The 19,573-nt window shown below is 35.1% G+C and overlaps 1 protein-coding gene across 5 annotated transcripts in view; it reads left to right on the forward strand.

The window, feature by feature from the left end:
- Positions 1-11,380: 11,380 nt before the first annotated feature.
- LOC142342758 (anoctamin-7-like) overlaps positions 11,381-19,573 on the forward strand; it is a 72,292-nt gene continuing 64,099 nt past the window's right edge. For 3 of the 5 annotated variants that reach the window (XM_075394294.1, XM_075394296.1, XM_075394297.1), the window contains exons 1-4: positions 11,381-11,621; positions 15,466-15,545; positions 15,949-16,220; positions 16,680-16,803. In XM_075394294.1, coding sequence (XP_075250409.1) covers positions 11,498-11,621; positions 15,466-15,545; positions 15,949-16,220; positions 16,680-16,803 — 600 coding nt within the window. In that variant the 5' untranslated portion in view covers positions 11,381-11,497. The remainder of the gene's footprint in view (positions 11,622-15,465; positions 15,546-15,948; positions 16,221-16,679; positions 16,804-19,573) is intronic. The other 2 variants (XM_075394295.1, XM_075394298.1) reach the window with 2 other exon arrangements.

A 19,573-nucleotide genomic window follows, 5' to 3' on the forward strand; every position in this document is an offset into this window, starting at 1 on the left:
AGGCCAAACAAACGGAAAAAATCGGCGCTCTAAGACTCTCCTCAAACGAAACCGAACATAACAAAACAAATTATAACATTTAGCTAAAATTATTTCGGAAAATTGTCTCAAATTGCTTAAAAAACCAACCTTTGAGATTTTCCTGCGTTTTCTGGAGGTGTTTCCCTCCTCCTTCTCTCAACCAGGCTGGGACAGGCTACGGCGCAGTTACAAACAAACAACTATAGGAGATTTTGAGAAGAGCACTAGGTAAAATACCAGACTTAAACTCTATCTCCAAACAAAGCAAAGCGTAATAAATCAGAATTTTAGCAATAAATTTTAAAATTCGTTAATCGCGAATTTCGCAAACTTCCGTATGAAAAATTAAATTTTTTCCTAGACAAGCTATTGCAAAAATTCTTCTTTGCTTTACACTCTAACTACACAGGAGATGCTCTATACCGAGTTTGATTTAGTTTGGACAACTCTATGACTCAATTAAAAGCAACTATAGTTAGAATTCGTTGTTCTCAAAAATGGTAAGTTTCCGTATCAAATATTAATTTTCCTCCTAATCGGTATACTTTATTTAACTCATTAACTCCTTGACGCGTTGATTTCTTTTTTTTTCGAAAGTAAAATTAGGTAAACATAAAATAAACTTGAATACTCATCGAACTGTCATAAAAAAGGTTATATGGAAAAGAAAAATCAGCTCAGTAAAAGTAGATATATTGAACGATAAGCAGTACGATGATCAAAATAAACATGAAGAAACAACAAAATTAACATAATCAACATCTATTTATCAAGAAGAAGGTAATTGAATTTAAAAAGAAAAGTGGACATGTTATTTTAAATCCATGTAACCATAAGTTTTTTCAACATAGATTTTTTCAAGATTTATTCAAAAAAATGTAAAAGAGCATTTAGAACTTTATTTTAATATGGTAAATCAGGTAAAGTATATGAATTCGCATCGTATCTCTAAATACTATTTTAAGACTGGGATATCAATTTGATTCACTTTAAATTTGCTCCTTGACCCGATTAAATTTCTACTAGAAAGTGGTCCGAATAAAAGCATTTTTGGTTTGGGGATAGTCTGATCAGAGGGCATATGACGCGCACAATCGTCTGGAAATTGGTCTGGGTTTGTCTGGGCCATGGTTGCACAATCGTCTTGCAATTTTCTGAGTTGGGTCTGATCAGAGGTCACTGGGACATGGGAATGATCAGGGACAGTTTTGGGCGCACATTTAGTGCACACGGTGTTTTGAGCGCACATTAGTATGATCAGATGTTACTTTCGTCTGGGATTGTCTGATCAGAGGTTACTATCGTCTGGCACAGTTTGATCAGAGGTCACTTCTGGATGGCACCTCAACCTGGGAGAGATCAGTTTGGGTCGGAGTATTATTTGCGAACGCACATTAACGAGCCTCCTTGTTTACTATGAAGTCAACAAAAGAGTGGTTTTCAGTTTAGATTATGAAGTACATTATCAGTTTTGCCACCTTGATTATCAATCATTATTCGAAACGATCATTGTTATTACCTTTCAAGAAACCAACGGGTTGCATTATTGTTTATTTCAGGTGTAACCACCCACGCTCGCTCGTACCCCGAACCCCACCCAGGATAACGTCCTCAACCAAAGACAAGTATAGACCAGATAGACCTGGGTGGCAGACAGGGGCTCCAACGCGACCCAGCTCATAGTCTGATTACATTTTCGGTCGCGCTGTTTTGTCTGACTCATGTCTGAATTGGATCTGTTCGGTCTGGCTCATACCTTAATCGAGTCTGTTCGGTTTGACTCGAACCATGTCGTCAATTTGTTCCCCGGTCGAGGTGTCATTGCCATTCAACGCAAAATTATGTAAGATAAGCGGTGATTGCGGGAAATTTTGCGAGATAAGCGGTGAATGCGGTGATATTACATAAATCAGTCGGCGAATGCGGTGAAAAAAAACTTTATCTCCTGGTAGCGGTGAAATTACATAAGTTCACCGCTGACTTTAAGTGTGAATTTACATAAATTCGGCGCTCTGAAAAAAATGTCCATTTTATAAGCGGTGATTGCGATTAAATTACACAAATTGACCGCTTAACTCAGCGGTGAACTTGCATAAATTAACGGCTGAGAAAAAAAATGTTAAAAATTGTGTGAGATCAGCAGTGAATGTGATGAAACTAATGGGGAGTAAGGGAGGAATTGTTAAATTTAGGCGCCACACCCCTCTAAAATTACCCCTTAATCTTAAATCATCTTGACACCTTTTTCTATACGGTGAATTTATGTAGTTACACGACTAGAGTAAGCGATAAACTTACAAAAAATCACCACATTTCATTCATCGCTAAAATATTTAATTTAACCGCTAAAAATTGCAAATCTAACAAAACTTTACCGCGCACGTTTTAAAGAAAGTAGAGTGAATTTTGATATAAAATCAAAACAAAAAAACTAGAAGTTAGTGATAGATGGCGCAGTGGAAGAAGAAGTGTTTGACATGCATGAGGTGAGAGGTTCAAATGATTGTAAGGGCGTTGAAATGCGGTGACTTTTTGTAATTTCACCGTTTACTATATATAATTTTACGAAATTTACTATAAAGAATTACAAAAAAAACTTGTCACCGCTTATCTTACTTATTTTTCCAATTTTTCCTCGACCCGGTTCTGCTGCATCCCTTAAAAGGGTTGGTTTCTGAAAAGGTCTCTGGTCCATACTTTGACGTCAGGCTGTTGTGTCTGGACCATACCTTAATTGGGTTTGTTCGCTCTGGCATATACCCGGTCTTTGGTCTGTTTGGTCTGTGTTCCATACCTAATCGTCAGTCTGTTTGGTCTGGCTCAAACCCATTCGTCAGTCTGATGGGTCTGGCTCATACCGGGAATTCGGTCTGTTCCATAACTTTTTTTCGGAGCAACCCAGAAAAAAAAATTCAGTCTGTTTAACATTTTGGAGAGGTAATACTAAGAAAAACAGCTCTAATAAAGGCAAACTATTTGGACTGATAAAAGCACAGAAGTCCAGCCCAATAATGTGGCCAGCCCTCTTCAAAAACAAATACGTATAGAGCCCCGAAATCACCTTTTTGGGATCTGTTTTGTTTTGACTCCCACCCCCCCCCCCCGGTGTTTTTCACGCCCCTCAGTTACAAATTGTTTGTTGTTATTTAGCAATGTAAACAAAATAGCACGTTCACCATAAAAAAGGGGCATAAAAGCCCATTAAACTGGGGGGGGGGTCAAAACAGAATAAATCCCACTTTTTGCAAGCAGCAGCCGACCTCTTGCAACTAGCAACATTATGATAGACAGCTAAACATACACTTAATTTCGAGTACTGTCTTCTCTGTGGTTCTTTGATTAGATTCTTTTGGATAGAAAACTGTTAAAATAGTTTAAGTTGAGGGACTAATACTTCAGACGCATAAATGATCATTCTATCAGTGTAGTTTTACATGTTCAGGTCGGTCTGGCTCAGGATTACCAAAGTCTGTGCAATCTGGCTCAGGGTTGTTCTGGCCTAATTTCGCCCTCGGGTCTGTTTGGTCTGGCTTAGGTCTTGGGTCTGTTCGGTCTTGCCCATGGTCAATTTTGGGTCTCTCCGTTCTGGCCAAGGCTTAGCCTTGGGTCTGCTCGGTCTGGCCCTTGGTCGGCATTGGGTCTGTTTGGTCTGGCACAGCTCTTGGGTCTGTTCGGTCTGGTCAAGGGTTGGTCATGGGTGTGTTCGGTACGGCCCATTCTGTATTCGTATGTGTTAGGTCTCAAACCCCTGTTGCCGCTGTAATGACTGATAAAAATAATGACCGACGAAAACAAATTTAAAAAATTTATCTTGTCATGAAATCCCCTCAACTTCATCACGACTTCATTTCCTAGTCATATAAAACAAAAAATAGATAAGCTTCCAGTCAACTGTTTTGCAAACAAGTGACCATTTGACAACAACCCTAGTGATGAGTGAATTTAAAACTTGCAAGAATCTTGCAAGCTGATTCGAAACTTGCAAGATTCTTGCAAGAATCTTGCAAGATATCAATCAAGGCAAAAAATAAATCAGGTTACAAATGTTTTAGAAAACATCTTTGAAGCGAGTTATTGTTTATTGAACAAATTACAAAACCGATTTCAATAAAATATTTTTTAGCCCGGATTCAAAATCTTGCAAGAATCTTGCAAGTTTTTAAATTCTGGAAATTTTATGTTTGTATTTTTGTAGCTCAAACTAACTGAAAACCAAGCGAAATGACTGAAATAAAAATTTTTGATCAGCAGAAATCAAACTATTTGACTTTTTCCGTAAACGCCTTTTGAATGTGAAATCTTGCAAGAATCTTGCAAATTTCTTGCAAGATTTTGAATTCAAAAAAAATTTTTCGACAAATAACTAGAGACAATATCACCAACCAAATCCCTCTATTTTAAGATTATTTAACCAACTCTATAAAACGACAAAAACAAACACTTTCAATCTTCCTCTCATTTTTTAATCAAACAAGTTATTCATAAAGAAACAGCCAGTTGGAAAATTTTGTTACCGATCATATCGGTAATTGAGGGTCTTTATGTAGTCGTAAAGAAGATTCTTCTAATTTTCAATTCCAAGTATCTTCCTCATGAGATTTATGTGAAATTATTTGATCCCTTAAGTTGATAGTTATTGGTGTGAAGGTCCTTGAAGTTATTTCATTCGAAAAGAACTGGTAAGTTAAAGAAGTTTAATTTTTTGTTCTTCTTTCATTCCAATTATAGTTTAGGCTCAACATACAGAAAGTCAGGCTCACTTTTTTGGTAAATCAAACATTAGCTTCGTCGTTGATCGCATGCTAACTAATTTTTTTAATTAAGTTCAAAGAGAAAACAACACTACGACTATTTATAACTGATGTTTCGCAAGGTATCACAATAAAATAATTGTACAAAGCAATATACTTTTGTCTAACCAATCCCAATCCAATTAAGACATCACATAGCAATGAAGAAACGTCCGAGGGGCAGTTTTAAGTCAGTTCGCTAGATTTTGAGTTAAATTTTAATATTGTTAACATTTTAATATTATTAAAGTCGTGGCACGCTTGGCGTTTTTGATGATTTCTCCCTAACTATTGAGCCAATTTAGACGGGCGTAGTCGCGTTTGGTTGATAATAAGTTCTTTGTGACAACAAATTTGAATTAGTTTTTTAAATTTTTATTAAGCTTTAAGTCTAAAAAAAATTTTAAAAAAATCTTTAAGTGTTTTTTTTTTAGTATTGACGCAGTTCTTCTTTTATTTGTGTGTTATAGTTACTTGGGAAATGTGTTACTTAGTCTTTGTTTGGGTTCATGAATCTTTTGGAAGCCCTAATTTTTAAATTCAATGTTTTTTCAATTTTCGTGAAATAAGAAATTCTTTTTTTGGGTTCAATTTTGGTCAAAACACACAAAATACCCTGGCCTTTGCGGCGAGGTAGGAAATTGTTTCTATTTTGTGGAAGAGGTCTTCCGCGTCCACAGAGGTAATATCGCGTTTATTTTGCGCCCTGAATTACGTTGGAGGGGCAGGTTTGTGTCGCTTTCCTGAATTTTTATTGCGAAAACTATATATTTTTAGCAGAAAAATCGGGGCACGCTTCACGTTTCTAATGATTTCTGCCAAACTACTGTGCCAAGTTAGACGAACATAGTCGCATTTTGTTGAATAGACTTTCTTCTTTTCTCCAATAGTTAACTTGTAACTGAAATCAAACTTCTCAGAACGTTATTAGGCTGTATTTTTAAGAAAAATCGGAAAATATAATGTTTCAAAACGTTTTTGAGTTTTGATGTTGTTATTCTTCTATTTTGGGATCTTGTTTTTTGCAAATTGTAATATTTAGGCTTTGGTTGGGTTTTTGAAGCTTTTGTTTGACTTTGTTTTTGGCAATTCAACAATTTTTCATTTTTTGCCAAAACATGATATTCTTGTTTGAGTTATTTTTTTGTCGAAACACACGAAACAACCTGGCCTTTATGGCGAAGTGGGATTTTTTTCCCACTTCACACTAGAGGTTTTGGGTGTTCAGTAACTACGGAGTGGACTTAAATTGCGTTCAGAGTTTCCAACGATGCGCCGTTTTCTGTCGCTTTGCTTGAATTTGCGAGAAATCGGGGTCTCCCAATAGCCCAAAAATCGGGTTACGCTTCATGTGTTTGACGATTTTTTTAAAACTACTGTACCAAACGGGATGAGCATTGTGGTGTTTTGCTGGCCTTAAACTTCCATTACTTGCAGGGTTCATAGTTTTCTCAAGTCGCCCTAATCAAAAAGTTATTTACGTTTATTTTTGAAAAAATTGAAGTAAGAGTTACATTTTTGAGGGCGCGCTTTTTGTTTCTGACAATTTTTCCTGAACTACTCTGCCAATTTAGCCGGGAACAGTCGCATTTTGTTGATCCTAAACCCCTCTTGATTGCATGCTTATTGGATTCTCAAGTCGGCCTAATCAAAAATTATTAATGTTTAACTTTGAAAAAATTGAAGTGAAAATTAAATTTTTGAGGGCGCGCTTATTGTTTCTGACGGTTTTCCCTGAACTACTCTGCTAACTTGGCCGGGCATAGTCGTATTTTGTTGATCCTAAACCCCACTTGATTGCGGTGTTTATTGGTTTCTCAAATCGGCCTAATCTAAAAGTTATTAATGTTTAACTTTGAAAAAATTGAAGTAAAAATTTCATTTTTTAGGACAAGCATAATGTTTCTGAAGATTTTCCCTGAACTACTCTGCCAATTTGGCCGGGCATAGTCGCATTTTGGTTGATCCTAAACCCCCTTGATTGCGATGTTTATTAGTTTCTCAATTCGGGCTAATCAAAAAGTTATTAATGTCTAACTTTGAAAAAAGTGAATTAAAAATTAAGTTTTTGAGGGCACGCTTATTGTTTCTGACGATTTTCCTTGAACTACACCGCCAATTTGGTCGAGCGTAGTCGCATTTTGTTGGTACTAAATCCTCCTTGGTTGCGGTGTTTATTGGTTTCTCAAGTCGGCCTAATCAAAAAGTTGGAGGAAAGAACTTGTTTTATCACATTAATAAAGGAACAAAATGTTTTCTACTTGTTCTAATTTCTCATTCAATTTTTGACCCAAACGAGAGATTTTTGGCTTCATATGTTGTTATTAAAACGTTTTTCTCTGAAATGGTTAGTCACAGTCCTGAAAACATTCTTTACAACTGTTATTAAATGATCGATGCGGAAAAATGAATCTCTTCTCAAATTTTATGGCTGAGCGTTGTTTTGCACAATTGAACAAGTTTTTCGGCGTGCGTTTTGTGTTTTCTAGTCGCTATTTAAGTGTTTGAAGCTAATTTTATCAAATAATGGGATTAATTCAACAATTTTTCTTTTTTCACGATTTCATCAAATTTCTGTGGATGTTGTTTTATGTCAAAACACACAAAACATAACCTTCATGTTGAGGTGGCAAATTTTTTCCCACCTCACCATGAAGGTTTGCCGTGACTTAGAACGTCGAAGTTGACCAGAATTACACCCAAAAATACGCCGGGAAAGCTGTTTCATGTTGTTTTTCGTCGGCTCGGGAGATTTTGGGCTTCGCTGATAGACCAAAAATTGGGGTGTTAATTAGTGTTTTGTTAATATCTTCTGAAATACTGAATCAAATTAAACGAAAGTGGTCACATTTTGTTGCCATTGAACCCCTCTTGCTTGCAATGTTTGGTTGGTTTCTCAAATCGACCTAATCAAAAAGTTGAGTATCCAAATTTGAAATAGGTCGAATTTTCGGGCTATTCTGGGTGACCCATTTTTCGGTACAACAAAACACGCAATTTACCCAACAAATATTAGTGTTTTAGAATCCCCATTTAGTGGGGAGTCTCCCCATATATATTTTGTATGTAGTTTTACGTAGTTCCGGTGGTGAATTTTAGCGCAACGTGACCCGTACTTGTCCATTTTTGTCATTTGGTACGGTACATTTATGTTGGAATATCTCCTCGTAGAGTGAACCAATTTTTGATGTGTTTATTGTTTTGAACTCAACTTGAGCCGTACTTGAATCCCTGTAAATGGCGCTTAATTTATTTCAGCCGTTTTGGAGAAATTGGCCGGGACATAAACCTCCGTTTTGACCAATTCGTGTCTGGTACATTTCGTGTATGTACTTGTTACGCCATCAAAACTGGCTATTTTAGGGTCCGTTTGGTCTGGCACAGCTCTTGGGTCTGTTCGGTCTGGTCAAGGGTTGGTCATGGGTGTGTTCGGTATGGCCCATACTGTATTCGTAACTGTTCTGTCTCAACCCCCTGTTGCTGCTGCTGCTGCCGCTGTAATGACTGATAAAAATAATGACCGACGAAATCAAATTTAAAAAATTTATCTTGTCATGAAATCCCCTCAACTTCATCACGACTTCATTTCCTGGTCATATAAAATAAAAAATAGATAAGCTTCCAGTCAACTGTTTTGCAAACAAGTGACCATTTGACAACAAAATAAAAGAACTGCAGAAAAAAACGCTTACAATTGTCCTACAGATGTAGTAAGTGATCATAGATATCATTTTTTAATTGAATACAAACATGATTAATGAACAAAATCAAGAACACTTTAAAATTCATCTAAAAAGTAATAAATTTCGCCGAACACACCAATGCAAGCAATGCAGTCGATGATTATTATAAGTCACATGAAAAATGACATCGTTCAGTGTGATCGAATGTTCGAGAGAAATTTAGAAAGACCATGGATGTAATAATTAGGAGATGCCAATAGTTAGAGTCGAAAGTGTTGATTGATGTAGTGGCCTAACTGGCAGCAGTTTGGCTCTAACAGCCTTACGTAGTTACAAAGAAAACAAAAAAGAACAACTTTTTGGTCAACAGATCTACAGTCAACGGTTTTGCAAAAAAGTGACCATTTGACAACAAACCTATTGAAACGAAAGAAAAGAACTTACAATCGTCCTTTAGTTGTAGTAAGTGATCATATATATCATTTTTAATTGAATTCAAACGTGATTTATCAATAAAACCAAGAAAAGAGTCACTACAAAATTAAACTAAAAAGTAATAAGTTTCGTCAAACACCAATGCAACCAATGCAGTTGATGAGTGATATAAGTCAAATAAAAAATGACATCGTGCAGCGTGATTAAATCTTTGTGAAAAATTAAGGAAGACCATGGAGGTAATAATTAGGAGACGCCATTAGTTCGAGTCAAAAGTGCTGATTGAAATAGTGGCCTAACTGACAGCAGTTTGGCTGCAATCATCTTAGGTAGTTACAAAGATAACAAAAATTATATGAAAACAAAAAAGCAAAACTCTTTCGTCAACAGAACTGATGGTCTTAAAACCTCCAGAAAACGTTCTCACAATGCAATAAGTGTTAACAATAGGCGTGTTAATCATTTTCGACAAAAAATATTTATTATAAAATATTCAAAAAAGCAAAAACGGTAAACAAGAGAAATATCAAATTTCCATTTAAAGGAAAATGAATCGAATTCTTCAAGACACAAAAAAGGGAAGTAGAACTGAAATGATGAATAATTAAAAAGAACATAACATTGGTTACTACAGCAGAAAATCAGCCAATGAAGGCGGATTTCAAAGTTTTGCCATTTTTTTTCCGATGCAAATGGACTATATTTCAACCAATAGCTACCATTAGCTAGTTAACCAATAACAAAGGTTAGGCAGTGCCAACTGAAATGTTCTGGAGATTTCTATCAATAAGAATAACTGACGAAAATTTATCAGAAAAAAGTAACCAATGTAAAAAAAATCTTGGTTGATTTCTATGGAACGAAAACTGTCAACGAAGCAAAACAATTAGTCTTCAACTAAAATTAATAAGGTTTTCTTAGATAGGTGTCAAACGAAAGCCGATCATACTTTTCATTACAGAAACTAGCAGAAAAGCAAAAAGCAAGAAAAAATGAAAAAAAAAAGGAAATTTATTCTTTTTTCGAAAATTAAAACTTTGTGATGGTCATGAAAACAGTTAGTAACTTAGCAAATCAGTACGTAAGTTTCAGTTGAATCCCATTAGAAAAACCCCTGCCGACTTTTATTAACGCGTTTAGCTAACAAGGAATAAAAAAGTTGACAAAGCAACGTGAAAAACAAAACAAACTATCAAAAATAAAAGGACCCTATGATATTTCAAAACATCTTTTTTTTAAAAGTGAATACATCTGAAAGATTTGAAACAAAATTAGAAAACCAATGAGACCTGCATTTTAAAAGACTAAGCGACAAAACAAGGTGAGTATTTGCTATTAAAACTCATGGAAATTAAAACGCAGAAACGTAAAATCCCTTAGATATTAACGGAGAACAACAATTAGATCCAATTCGGCGCGATTCAGTTGCTTCACATCAATGGGCTATCCAAAACTCTACCATAAATTTGTTTTGAAATGAGGTGTCAGAAACCATCTGCCTCACATTGAGGGATTAAAAAGCCGAATGTATATACCATCGATAAGGAATGGTTGAAAATTGTATTAAAAGATGTTACAAAGTTTGTACATTACAAGAGAAAACTCAAAGGTGCATTTTACGTTCATTGAGTTGCAAACACCACGCTGATACCGGCGAAGGTTGGAGGGTCAAAAAATCAAAATGTGGCCGGCAAAGATGGCGTGCCATTAAATTGCTTAAACTATCGTTGAGAAAGTTTGAGCAACGAAATTTGACAATGTAGAAAGATAGATTTAATGTCTTATAGGATTTTACATGCAGGATTTACTTATAGGATTTACTTCTAGGATTTAAAATGTCCTATGAGGATTATACAATCGTGTTATTGAGAAAGATCTCGAAACAATTAGTATTATCGTCTCCCAACTCGCGTCCTACAAGATCTTACCCTAAAACAATTATATTCGAAACGGCGCTTTTCACTGAGTTGATTCATAAATATACATGACATTTTACAGTGCTGTGTTTGTTGTAAATCAAAAGGGTTATTCAAACGAAGTGAAAAGAAATTAAAAAGCATTAATCAGCATTTAGTTTTCATTTTAATTGACAGATCGTCTATCTTGAGTCAGATCAGATAACAAAAACACAAATTAAACGTTATAGTTACGGTTAACCGTGGCAGAATTCATTTTACTGTATGGAAAAAATATTTAGATTCAGTTCGACTGGATCATATTTCGGGCACAAGAAAATGACTGCCAAATCTGATAAAAATAAGTTTAGATGGAAAACAAAGTTATTCATGGTTGACTAGTTAAGCTAAACAGTTGTAGTCAAAATGTCAATCTGAAAACTATGCAAAAACGGTCGTTATCAAATTACTTCAAAACAAGATGTCTCACATATGCTACACAGAAAACCGCCAGCATGAAATTGGTTTCAATTCAATTATTAAACTGTGACACAAATAAAATACAAAATTACAAAAGCCAGACATCCACTGCTGGTTTGCAACTGATGTTGATCTAATTGAAACAAAAAGCTATTGTTTGAAAGTTTGTCTGACAAATTTTCATAGTTTTGTGATGGAAGGTATTGAAATGGTGACTGAAATAATCTCGCCAAATGAGGTCATAACTTTGGAAATTGAGAAATTACGAGAATATTTTGAATTGACAAAACTGGGTAGAGGATCTCAACAGCCGACAGGTTAGAGTTTTTTTTATCATATACACCTTTTTATGAATTATAATGAAAAAAACAACTCAACGAAAAAATGCTTTCCGAGGTCGAAGTGTCCAAACCAAAATTTCATCGGATCAGACAATCTTTCAGCGCAACCCTGAGCATAATGCATCCGAATTGATTGGTTTTCAGAGCAGAAAATTTCGTCGGATTCAAACGTAAGAAATCGTAAATTTTTGTCTGTTTTACTTTGTCAAAACCGATCAAAACCCTTACGTTTTTTTCGTCTTTTTGATCAATTTTCGTCGGTATTTAAAAGTGAGAGTTGTCGGTTTTTGTCGGTTTTTAAAAAAAAGAAGTGCAAAAGTATATTTTGACAAAAAAAATTAACAAAAGAAATTTTTCGAAACCCTGAATGAAGGGAAATGATTGATTTAACACCCATTTGAGGTAGAAAGGTCCAGAGACTTGAAATGGCGTGGAAATTACAAACTGCACTATGAAAAACCAGTTACAAATGAAGTTACAAAAAGTTGAGTAAAGGTGAATTTAATGCACGATAGATTTCCAAAACAAGAAAATATGAAGCCTGAATAAATAGTGAAAAAGAATCAAAGAATCGCGGTAGCCAATAATTCGCAAAAATTGAGTCACTAGGACGCATATTTGTTTGTTTTTGATTAAAAAAGACCCATGAAGAGACCATGCGTTGAATGATTAAAACTGTCTTGACCAGGAGAAGTCATTTTTAAGTAAATATTTGGTCAAAACATAATGTTGTTGTCAATACATCGTCTAGAAATGCTTTTGTGGTCAATATGCACTGTCTACGTTTACCTTTTCTGGGTTTTTATACAGTCGAGGCTCTTGCCAAAGTCAAAACAAGTTCTTTTCATAACGCATTTTGGTTGAGCATGGTCTTTTCATGGACAATATCGGTTGATCGCGGTAATTTCATATGTTAAGATCTCAGAGCAGAAAATTTCGTCGGATTCAAACGTAAGAAATCGTAAATTTTTGTCTGTTTTACTTTGTCAAAACCGATCAAAACCCTTACGTTTTTTTTCGTCTTTTTGATCAATTTTCGTCGGTATTTAAAAGTGAGAGTTGTCGGTTTTTGTCGGTTTTAAAAAAAAAGAAGTGCAAAAGTATATTTTGACAAAAAAAATTAACAAAAGAAATTTTTCGAAACCCTGAATGAAGGGAAATGATTGATTTAACACCCATTTGAGGTAGAAAGGTCCAGAGACTTGAAATGGCGTGGACATTACAAACTGCACTATAAAAAACCAGTTACAAATGAAGTTACAAAAAGTTGAGTAAAGGTGAATTTAATGCACGATAGATTTCCAAAACAAGAAAAAATTAAGCCTGAATAAATAGTGAAAAAGAATCAAAGAATCGCGGTAGCCAATAATTCGCAAAAATTGAGTCACTAGGACGCATATTTGTTTGTTTTTAATTAAAAAAGACCCATGAAGAGACCATGCGTTGAATGATTAAAACTGTCTTGACCAGGACAAGTCATTTTTAAGTCAATATTTGGTCAAAACATATTGTTGTTGTCAATACAACGTCTAGAAATGCTTTTGTGGTCAATATACACTGTCTACGTTTACCTTTTCTGGGTTTTTATACAGTCGAGGCTCTTGCCAAAGTCAAAACAAGTTCTTTTCATAACGCATTTTGGTTGAGCATGGTCTTTTCATGGACAATATCGGTTGATCGCGGTAAATTCATATGTTAAGATCTCTTTTAAAACAAAAATTGAAACCTGCGTCTCCGATGAATTCGACGCTCCTTACAACAATACCGAGGATTTCGACAACGCTGACAAAAAGCCTTCGTATGTCGTTTTTGTCGCTCTTTCTGAACGCAGTTTGTGAAAACCTTCGAGCACACAAAAAGTTGCTCAACTGCCTGGAGCTTGTCCGATCAGAGTTCACTTTAGTCTGAGATGATTTGATAAGGGATGCTTTCGAGAGCACTTCGAGCGTGCACTATGTGTCATGTGCACAATTTTCTGATCAGAGATCACTTCGATCTGGGATGGCCTGGTCAGAGTTTTTTACCGCCTGGCACCTCAACCTGAGGCACACCTTCATATTGATGAGAGTAGAGCACAGCGAAAAAGAACCGATGAATAGAGCCGTTGCCAAAATTTAGAAGTTCAGCTTAACAATCCGTATTTCTTCAATTTTTTATGTATTTCAAAAGTTCAAAAGTTACCTAAGGTTTTGTTTCCAAATTCTATGATTAGTGTTTAATGTAGTCGAATAACTTAACTAAACTAATAACATAATTGAGAATATTAGTAGCAATTCGATTACAAATTCGTATCGACATAAATAAAAAAACATATTTTCACAGATATGTTTGTTGTGTCTCAGCTGTCAAAGATACAAAAAGATTAATTGCCCTTGTGAGGCACCTGAAATTTTCAAGTTCCATTGGAGTTTCAATCAGCACTTCATTTTTAGATGTTCTTATTTGAAAAACGAAATCAAATTTTGATCAGACACATCCCTTTGTGAACGTGTCATGAATTAAAAATTTATGTCAGACTGTCGCCCAAAAGCGTTTAAAGTTGATTCTAGTAATGACAAAAGAAAAAACAGTGGATATAAGTTATATGAAGTAGTTGTTTGCACTTCAAATAATAATTATAGTGACTCGCTACCATATAAATTGTTGCTGTATACGATCGTTTTTTTTCTTGAAGCTTGTGGAAACAGCTTATCGCAAAAATATTAGCAATTTACTCCACGTTGTGTCCAAGTATTCAATTAGAAACTGAAATTGATACTAGCGCTAAGCTTCCTCAAAAGTTGTCTAACTAATTTTGGGCATATCCACTTTGATGAAAGGCAATGAATCAAATAAGGACCAGCAACCTTCAATTCTCTCAAACAGTTATATACGTTATATACGTTATATACGGGTTATTATTGTAATTGATAAAACCTTTTTCGCCCCCAAGTTGAGGACTTTAGATGCCAAAATTCGTATTTGTTTTTTTTTTAATTTCGATTCGATGTTCGTTTGGATTTCACTTGCACACATTTTGGAAGTCACGTGGTTAGTTTTCCAAGTAAAATCCACAGCGATTTCCATTTTTTAAGAAAGTGAGCTCTACTTACTAAATTGGTCAAGTAAAGCCACTTCAGGTAAATAATTTCCTTAGTAAGTTTTAATAATTGAAATCTATGGTCTAATTACATGAAAAAATGCCCAAGTTTAGGAGATTGTACTGGATGGATATTCAATCGCCCAGGTCGTCTTTACTTCTAGATGTTGGAATTATGATGCCAGATTTATTTTATTAACAAAACTTTCAATGGCGTGAACTATGTAATAAACGTTGAAGAAAATTTATTTTGAGTCTGTGGAGTATTAGACTAACGCCAAATAAGTACCAAGGCTTCTGGGCAATTCTAAGTTCAAATCTTTTTCGAATATTTATTCAGAAACAATTTTGTTGTGATTTTCATATATAGCAGTCTTGATTGATCAACTCCTGTTGTTTCATACCTCATAATCGGAATAAAGTCTTGGCAAGTCTAATTCAAAGTCTAAAGAAGGGCGAATAGGCAGAATAAAATTCAAAAAGACGGCGCTAAATGTTCAAGGAAAAAAAGCCTGAAAGTAGCCTCAGCATTAATTTATTTAAGCCAGTAAGTAATCAAAATAAGCCGGTAGCCGGTAAATGTTTGTCAAAGACAAAAATCGACATGGCTGAGAAATTTATTTATAAGCTGTTTTTGATAGTTTCCTTTAACCCTATAAACTCACACAAAGACAGAGAAAATGAATAGAGATACCTTTAAAAATAAAGTTGTAACATGTTACTCCATGGTCGACTTTTTAGCAGAAGTTGAGGACAACTGGAACGATAAGCAATCAGTGTTGTCAATTCCTACAGATGAAATTAGCATCTTCTCCACTGAGGTAAATAATAAAAACAAAGTTAATCGAAATTTTCTGATCGGCTGTCATTATAGCCTTGAAAGTTTCGGGACCTTTTCACCAAATGTTTTTTGTAGTTTAGTGCAAAGAACGTACTAAATAATAAGCGTACTAAACTATGAGGGTCTGAAATTTGAAAACTCAGATCGATCTTTCTAAACAGGTTGAAAGACATCGCTATACAGCAAAGCTTTTTGAGTACGAGCGACAAATGCCTAGAATGGAGTTGGCTCGAACTGCCGATCAGCGTCGTCCTAGTTTAAGTTGAGTTGAGCTTTCTTGAGTTCAAAAACGTGTATAGAAAATTACGTTGAGAGTTCTAAAGTAGAAAATTACGTCCCGTGCTACTCTCACAAACTGAGTTTTGCGGTCATTTGGGTTTTAGAGTTCAGGGGCTCAGGAAGGCCCATCGTCTTCCGAGTTTCACCATCGGAAAACAACTTCTTCCGGTGAAAAAACCAGAACCCCCTCGCGTTTCCAGTCCGATATGGGTCACTTTACCGCACGAAATAATGTGCAATCGAAACTCACACGGGTCGTGCATGATGACAAGTGCTCACTTTGTAAAAACGTGCAGTTAGCTGAGTTGATGAAACAAAGCGAGCATCAGCAATATGGTCTGCATTTTCTGAATGAGCGCATAAGACAGCACATCAGGTAGGAAAACTGAGCCAAAACACGAATCATTATAAAAATGAAGTGCAATTGAATATATGTCAACAGTAGCAAATAATGGCGGAGGAAACTAAATTGGTCTTTAATAAAATCTAGGCATTGACGACACTTCTTTCTCTCATGGAATCAGATATAATCTTGAAATAACGTACTTCCAGTTTTCATGGAATTAGATATAATCAGATATAATTTACTTCCAGTTTTCATGGCGTTTGGAGATACCTGTCTAGTCTCAGACTTTTTCATCATTACTGATATTTAACGTTCAGAACACCTCTTCAGGTCCGCCGGGATGTGTTTTGCTATAAAATTGTTTAAAATATTTTGCAAATTTTCGTTTTTTGGCCTAAATATAGCAAAACCCTTTGGTTAGTTATGGAAAATCTAGCATACCTGTCGTTATGTCAGAATGTTACTGTGATTGGTTAAAACACAATTTAGGCCACCAAAGCCAGCACTAGACGACATGCCACACCTGGTCAATATTCTGAACTCAGCCGCAAATCAGCAATCAAAGCCGGAAAACCCCTCAGTTTCTGACAGTGGAAATGACTTAGCGCAATTTGTGAGTGTAATTTTGAAATTTACTAGATGATTTCTTCTGGAGTCGAATAACAACTTTCCCACTGATGAGACAATCTCCGAAATAAAAACTGCCGGAGAAAGTTATTGGCACTGGACAGATTTTACGAGTTGTTTAGTAGTTTTTAATAGCAATCGGACCCCGTAGCTTGGAATGCAAAATCCATACAACAGAGAGACATCACAAAAATTTAGTTCGGCCGTTTGTCGATAAGTCATTGTCCGTGGCGATCTTTCCTGGCAAGTGATCATCTTTCGCAAGTAAAATCCGACATACATGTTTTTTTTAGCTTGGTGGATATAAATTAAATAGGAGCGCGGATTACAATTATAAATTTTTCTTTCATCTGCGACTTTAGTTAATTTTCATCGTCAACGGGGGTAACGGAAATCCACAAAACGTAAAATTAAAGTCCGCAAAATTGGTTAACAGGAATCCTCTAAGCAATCAAACTGATACTGTTGTTCCATTATTTATGTTTTGACTTTATTGTACTCATCCAACGTAGCTATTAACAAATCAAATATTTAGAATAAGAGCGCAGTTTACTCATTGCAATAGTTAAGTGTTCCCACCCCAATTTCGGGGCAGGGGCTCTGGGCTAAATTGGGCTTTGGCCAATTAAAATCGGCCACTCTATATACTTATTGTAGAGAATTGTGAGTGGTATCAATAGAAAGCCCGTCGAGTGTATTGATATATGTGTCGAAATAATGAAGAAGATGTCAATAACATTGTTGAGTGTTTCTTAGTTATTGACGTTTGAAATCACGTCTCCTTTCCGGTCGCGAACGAGTATTAAGTCTTGATCGTTATGTCTTCAGTGAAAAGAAGTGGTGGCCCGGGTACTGTAAAACTGATTGTATTAAAGCCTGACGCCGTCCCCTAAAAATAATCATAAATTCCATAGATTCATAGATGCTATTGTCCGAATTGGTCAGTTGACTTTGACACTATGCGTTTTTTTTTGCAATTTTATTTAATTTTACTGTTTTTTTTGTTCGTTATGTTCTATTTTTATAGACTCTGATATCTGTTAAAATAAAAAAAAATAAGATTTTTAAGTTTTGACAACAAATATTTTCTCTGCACTTTGGTCAGAGTCCGAGTGACAAGAAGGGTTATTGATTGCAAAAGTGACGTGGCGGAGGCTTGTGGATTGCTTGTTTTCATAGTTTGGTTCCCTGGTTCTGATGTCTTGATACTATTTTTTTCCAAACTTATAAACGAGCTTCGACTTATAACTGTTTGTTGGTTACTTTAGTTGTCTGGCCCTTCAATCTCAAATCTTCATAGATTGAAAAAGGCATGGGTGAATTCAATTTTTGGTTTTATCTGATGGGTAGTCATAGAGAAATATTTGACGCTATTTAAATGTGTACAATTCTTCAGTTAGTTGTCTATATTTGTTTTTTTATTTATTTTTTTTCTTAGAATTGGCTGTTACAGTTTTTTCACAGACCAAATTCTTCTGCCGAGGAGGCATAAATGAAACTTCAGAAACTGACCATTTGTTCTTGAATAGTTCTACTTTTTGTTGGAGAACTGTTAACAAATTGGGGATTTTTTTGCCTGAGTTTTGTTTTGTTATGAAAGTTAGCCGATTTCCTGAATAAATTTCCTTGCTGCTTTTATACTGGAAACAAGTGTTCTTTTGCTTGACAGTTTACTTTTCGGTAAGCTTAGACTTATATTTTTTGAATTTTAAAACCTTATATTATTGATTTTATATCAGATTCTTTTCTGTTCTATTTTTCTTAAAAGTTGGTTTATATCAAATGGTAAACAGTGTGTGAGATCAATTGTTCGAGTAGTTCTAAAAGCAAACATGATATACCTCACCTTTTGATCACACGTTTTTGGCAATTTTTGTTTGAAGTTCATCTCATTTTGCAGTTCTCCTTTTGGAATTAAACGTGAGTTAAGAGAAATTTTTCAAATATCTGTACCCCGAAAGAAAACTACGCTGTTTTGTGAGAGCAACTAGAGTTTGAGAATCAAACTGAAAACAGGTTAGATTTTGACTTTTGGAACGCCATTTTCTGTTTGGTAAACGTATATGTTTGCTTGATAAAAAAGATGTTTTATACTTGAAGACTAGTTTTAGAGTTTATTACATGTCTTAGTTTTCATTCTAATTAATTAATTGAACGTTCTGGTATTTTTTCAATACGCCTGTCGTTTTTAAGATTTTGTCAACGTATGAATAACCAAATATAATTGATATTAAATATGGGACAGGCAAGCTGAACATTAATGAAATTGTTACTCCAGAGACATTAAATTTCGAGATTTAGTTTGAAAACGATAAAAATTTTGATTTCTGAATAGCATTGTTTTGATGAGAATTAGTTTTTTTAGTTGACGTAACTGATTTTTTTCTGCTTTAGAAATTGTATTAGAATAAATTCAATGTCTGTCGTTTCTTTGTTCCAATTTTCAATCTAATGGATTAAAGAAATTTTATCTCACGGGTAAAAATATTGTATGCAGGGATGTCTTTCCTTTTTTTAGGAATCTTCCAATGCTTAAATCACAAAAGATCGGACTACTTTTTTGACAGTCTACCTCTGTGTCGGTTGATAGACAATTGAAAAAAAGAATTTTGATGAGCGTGGTCCAAACATTATGTGCCATCGCTCGTTAGCGACCCTCTGTGTTTTCTTCCGTTCCTATTTTCTTGATTTCTCAAAAGAACCAAAAAGTTGGAGAATAACATAAGCAAAAAGCCATGCTTTTTAAGTATAAGCAA

This window comes from Convolutriloba macropyga, chromosome 7, assembly GCF_964194025.1.
Source record: "Convolutriloba macropyga chromosome 7, txConMacr16.3, whole genome shotgun sequence".
NCBI lineage: Eukaryota > Metazoa > Xenacoelomorpha > Acoela > Convolutidae > Convolutriloba > Convolutriloba macropyga.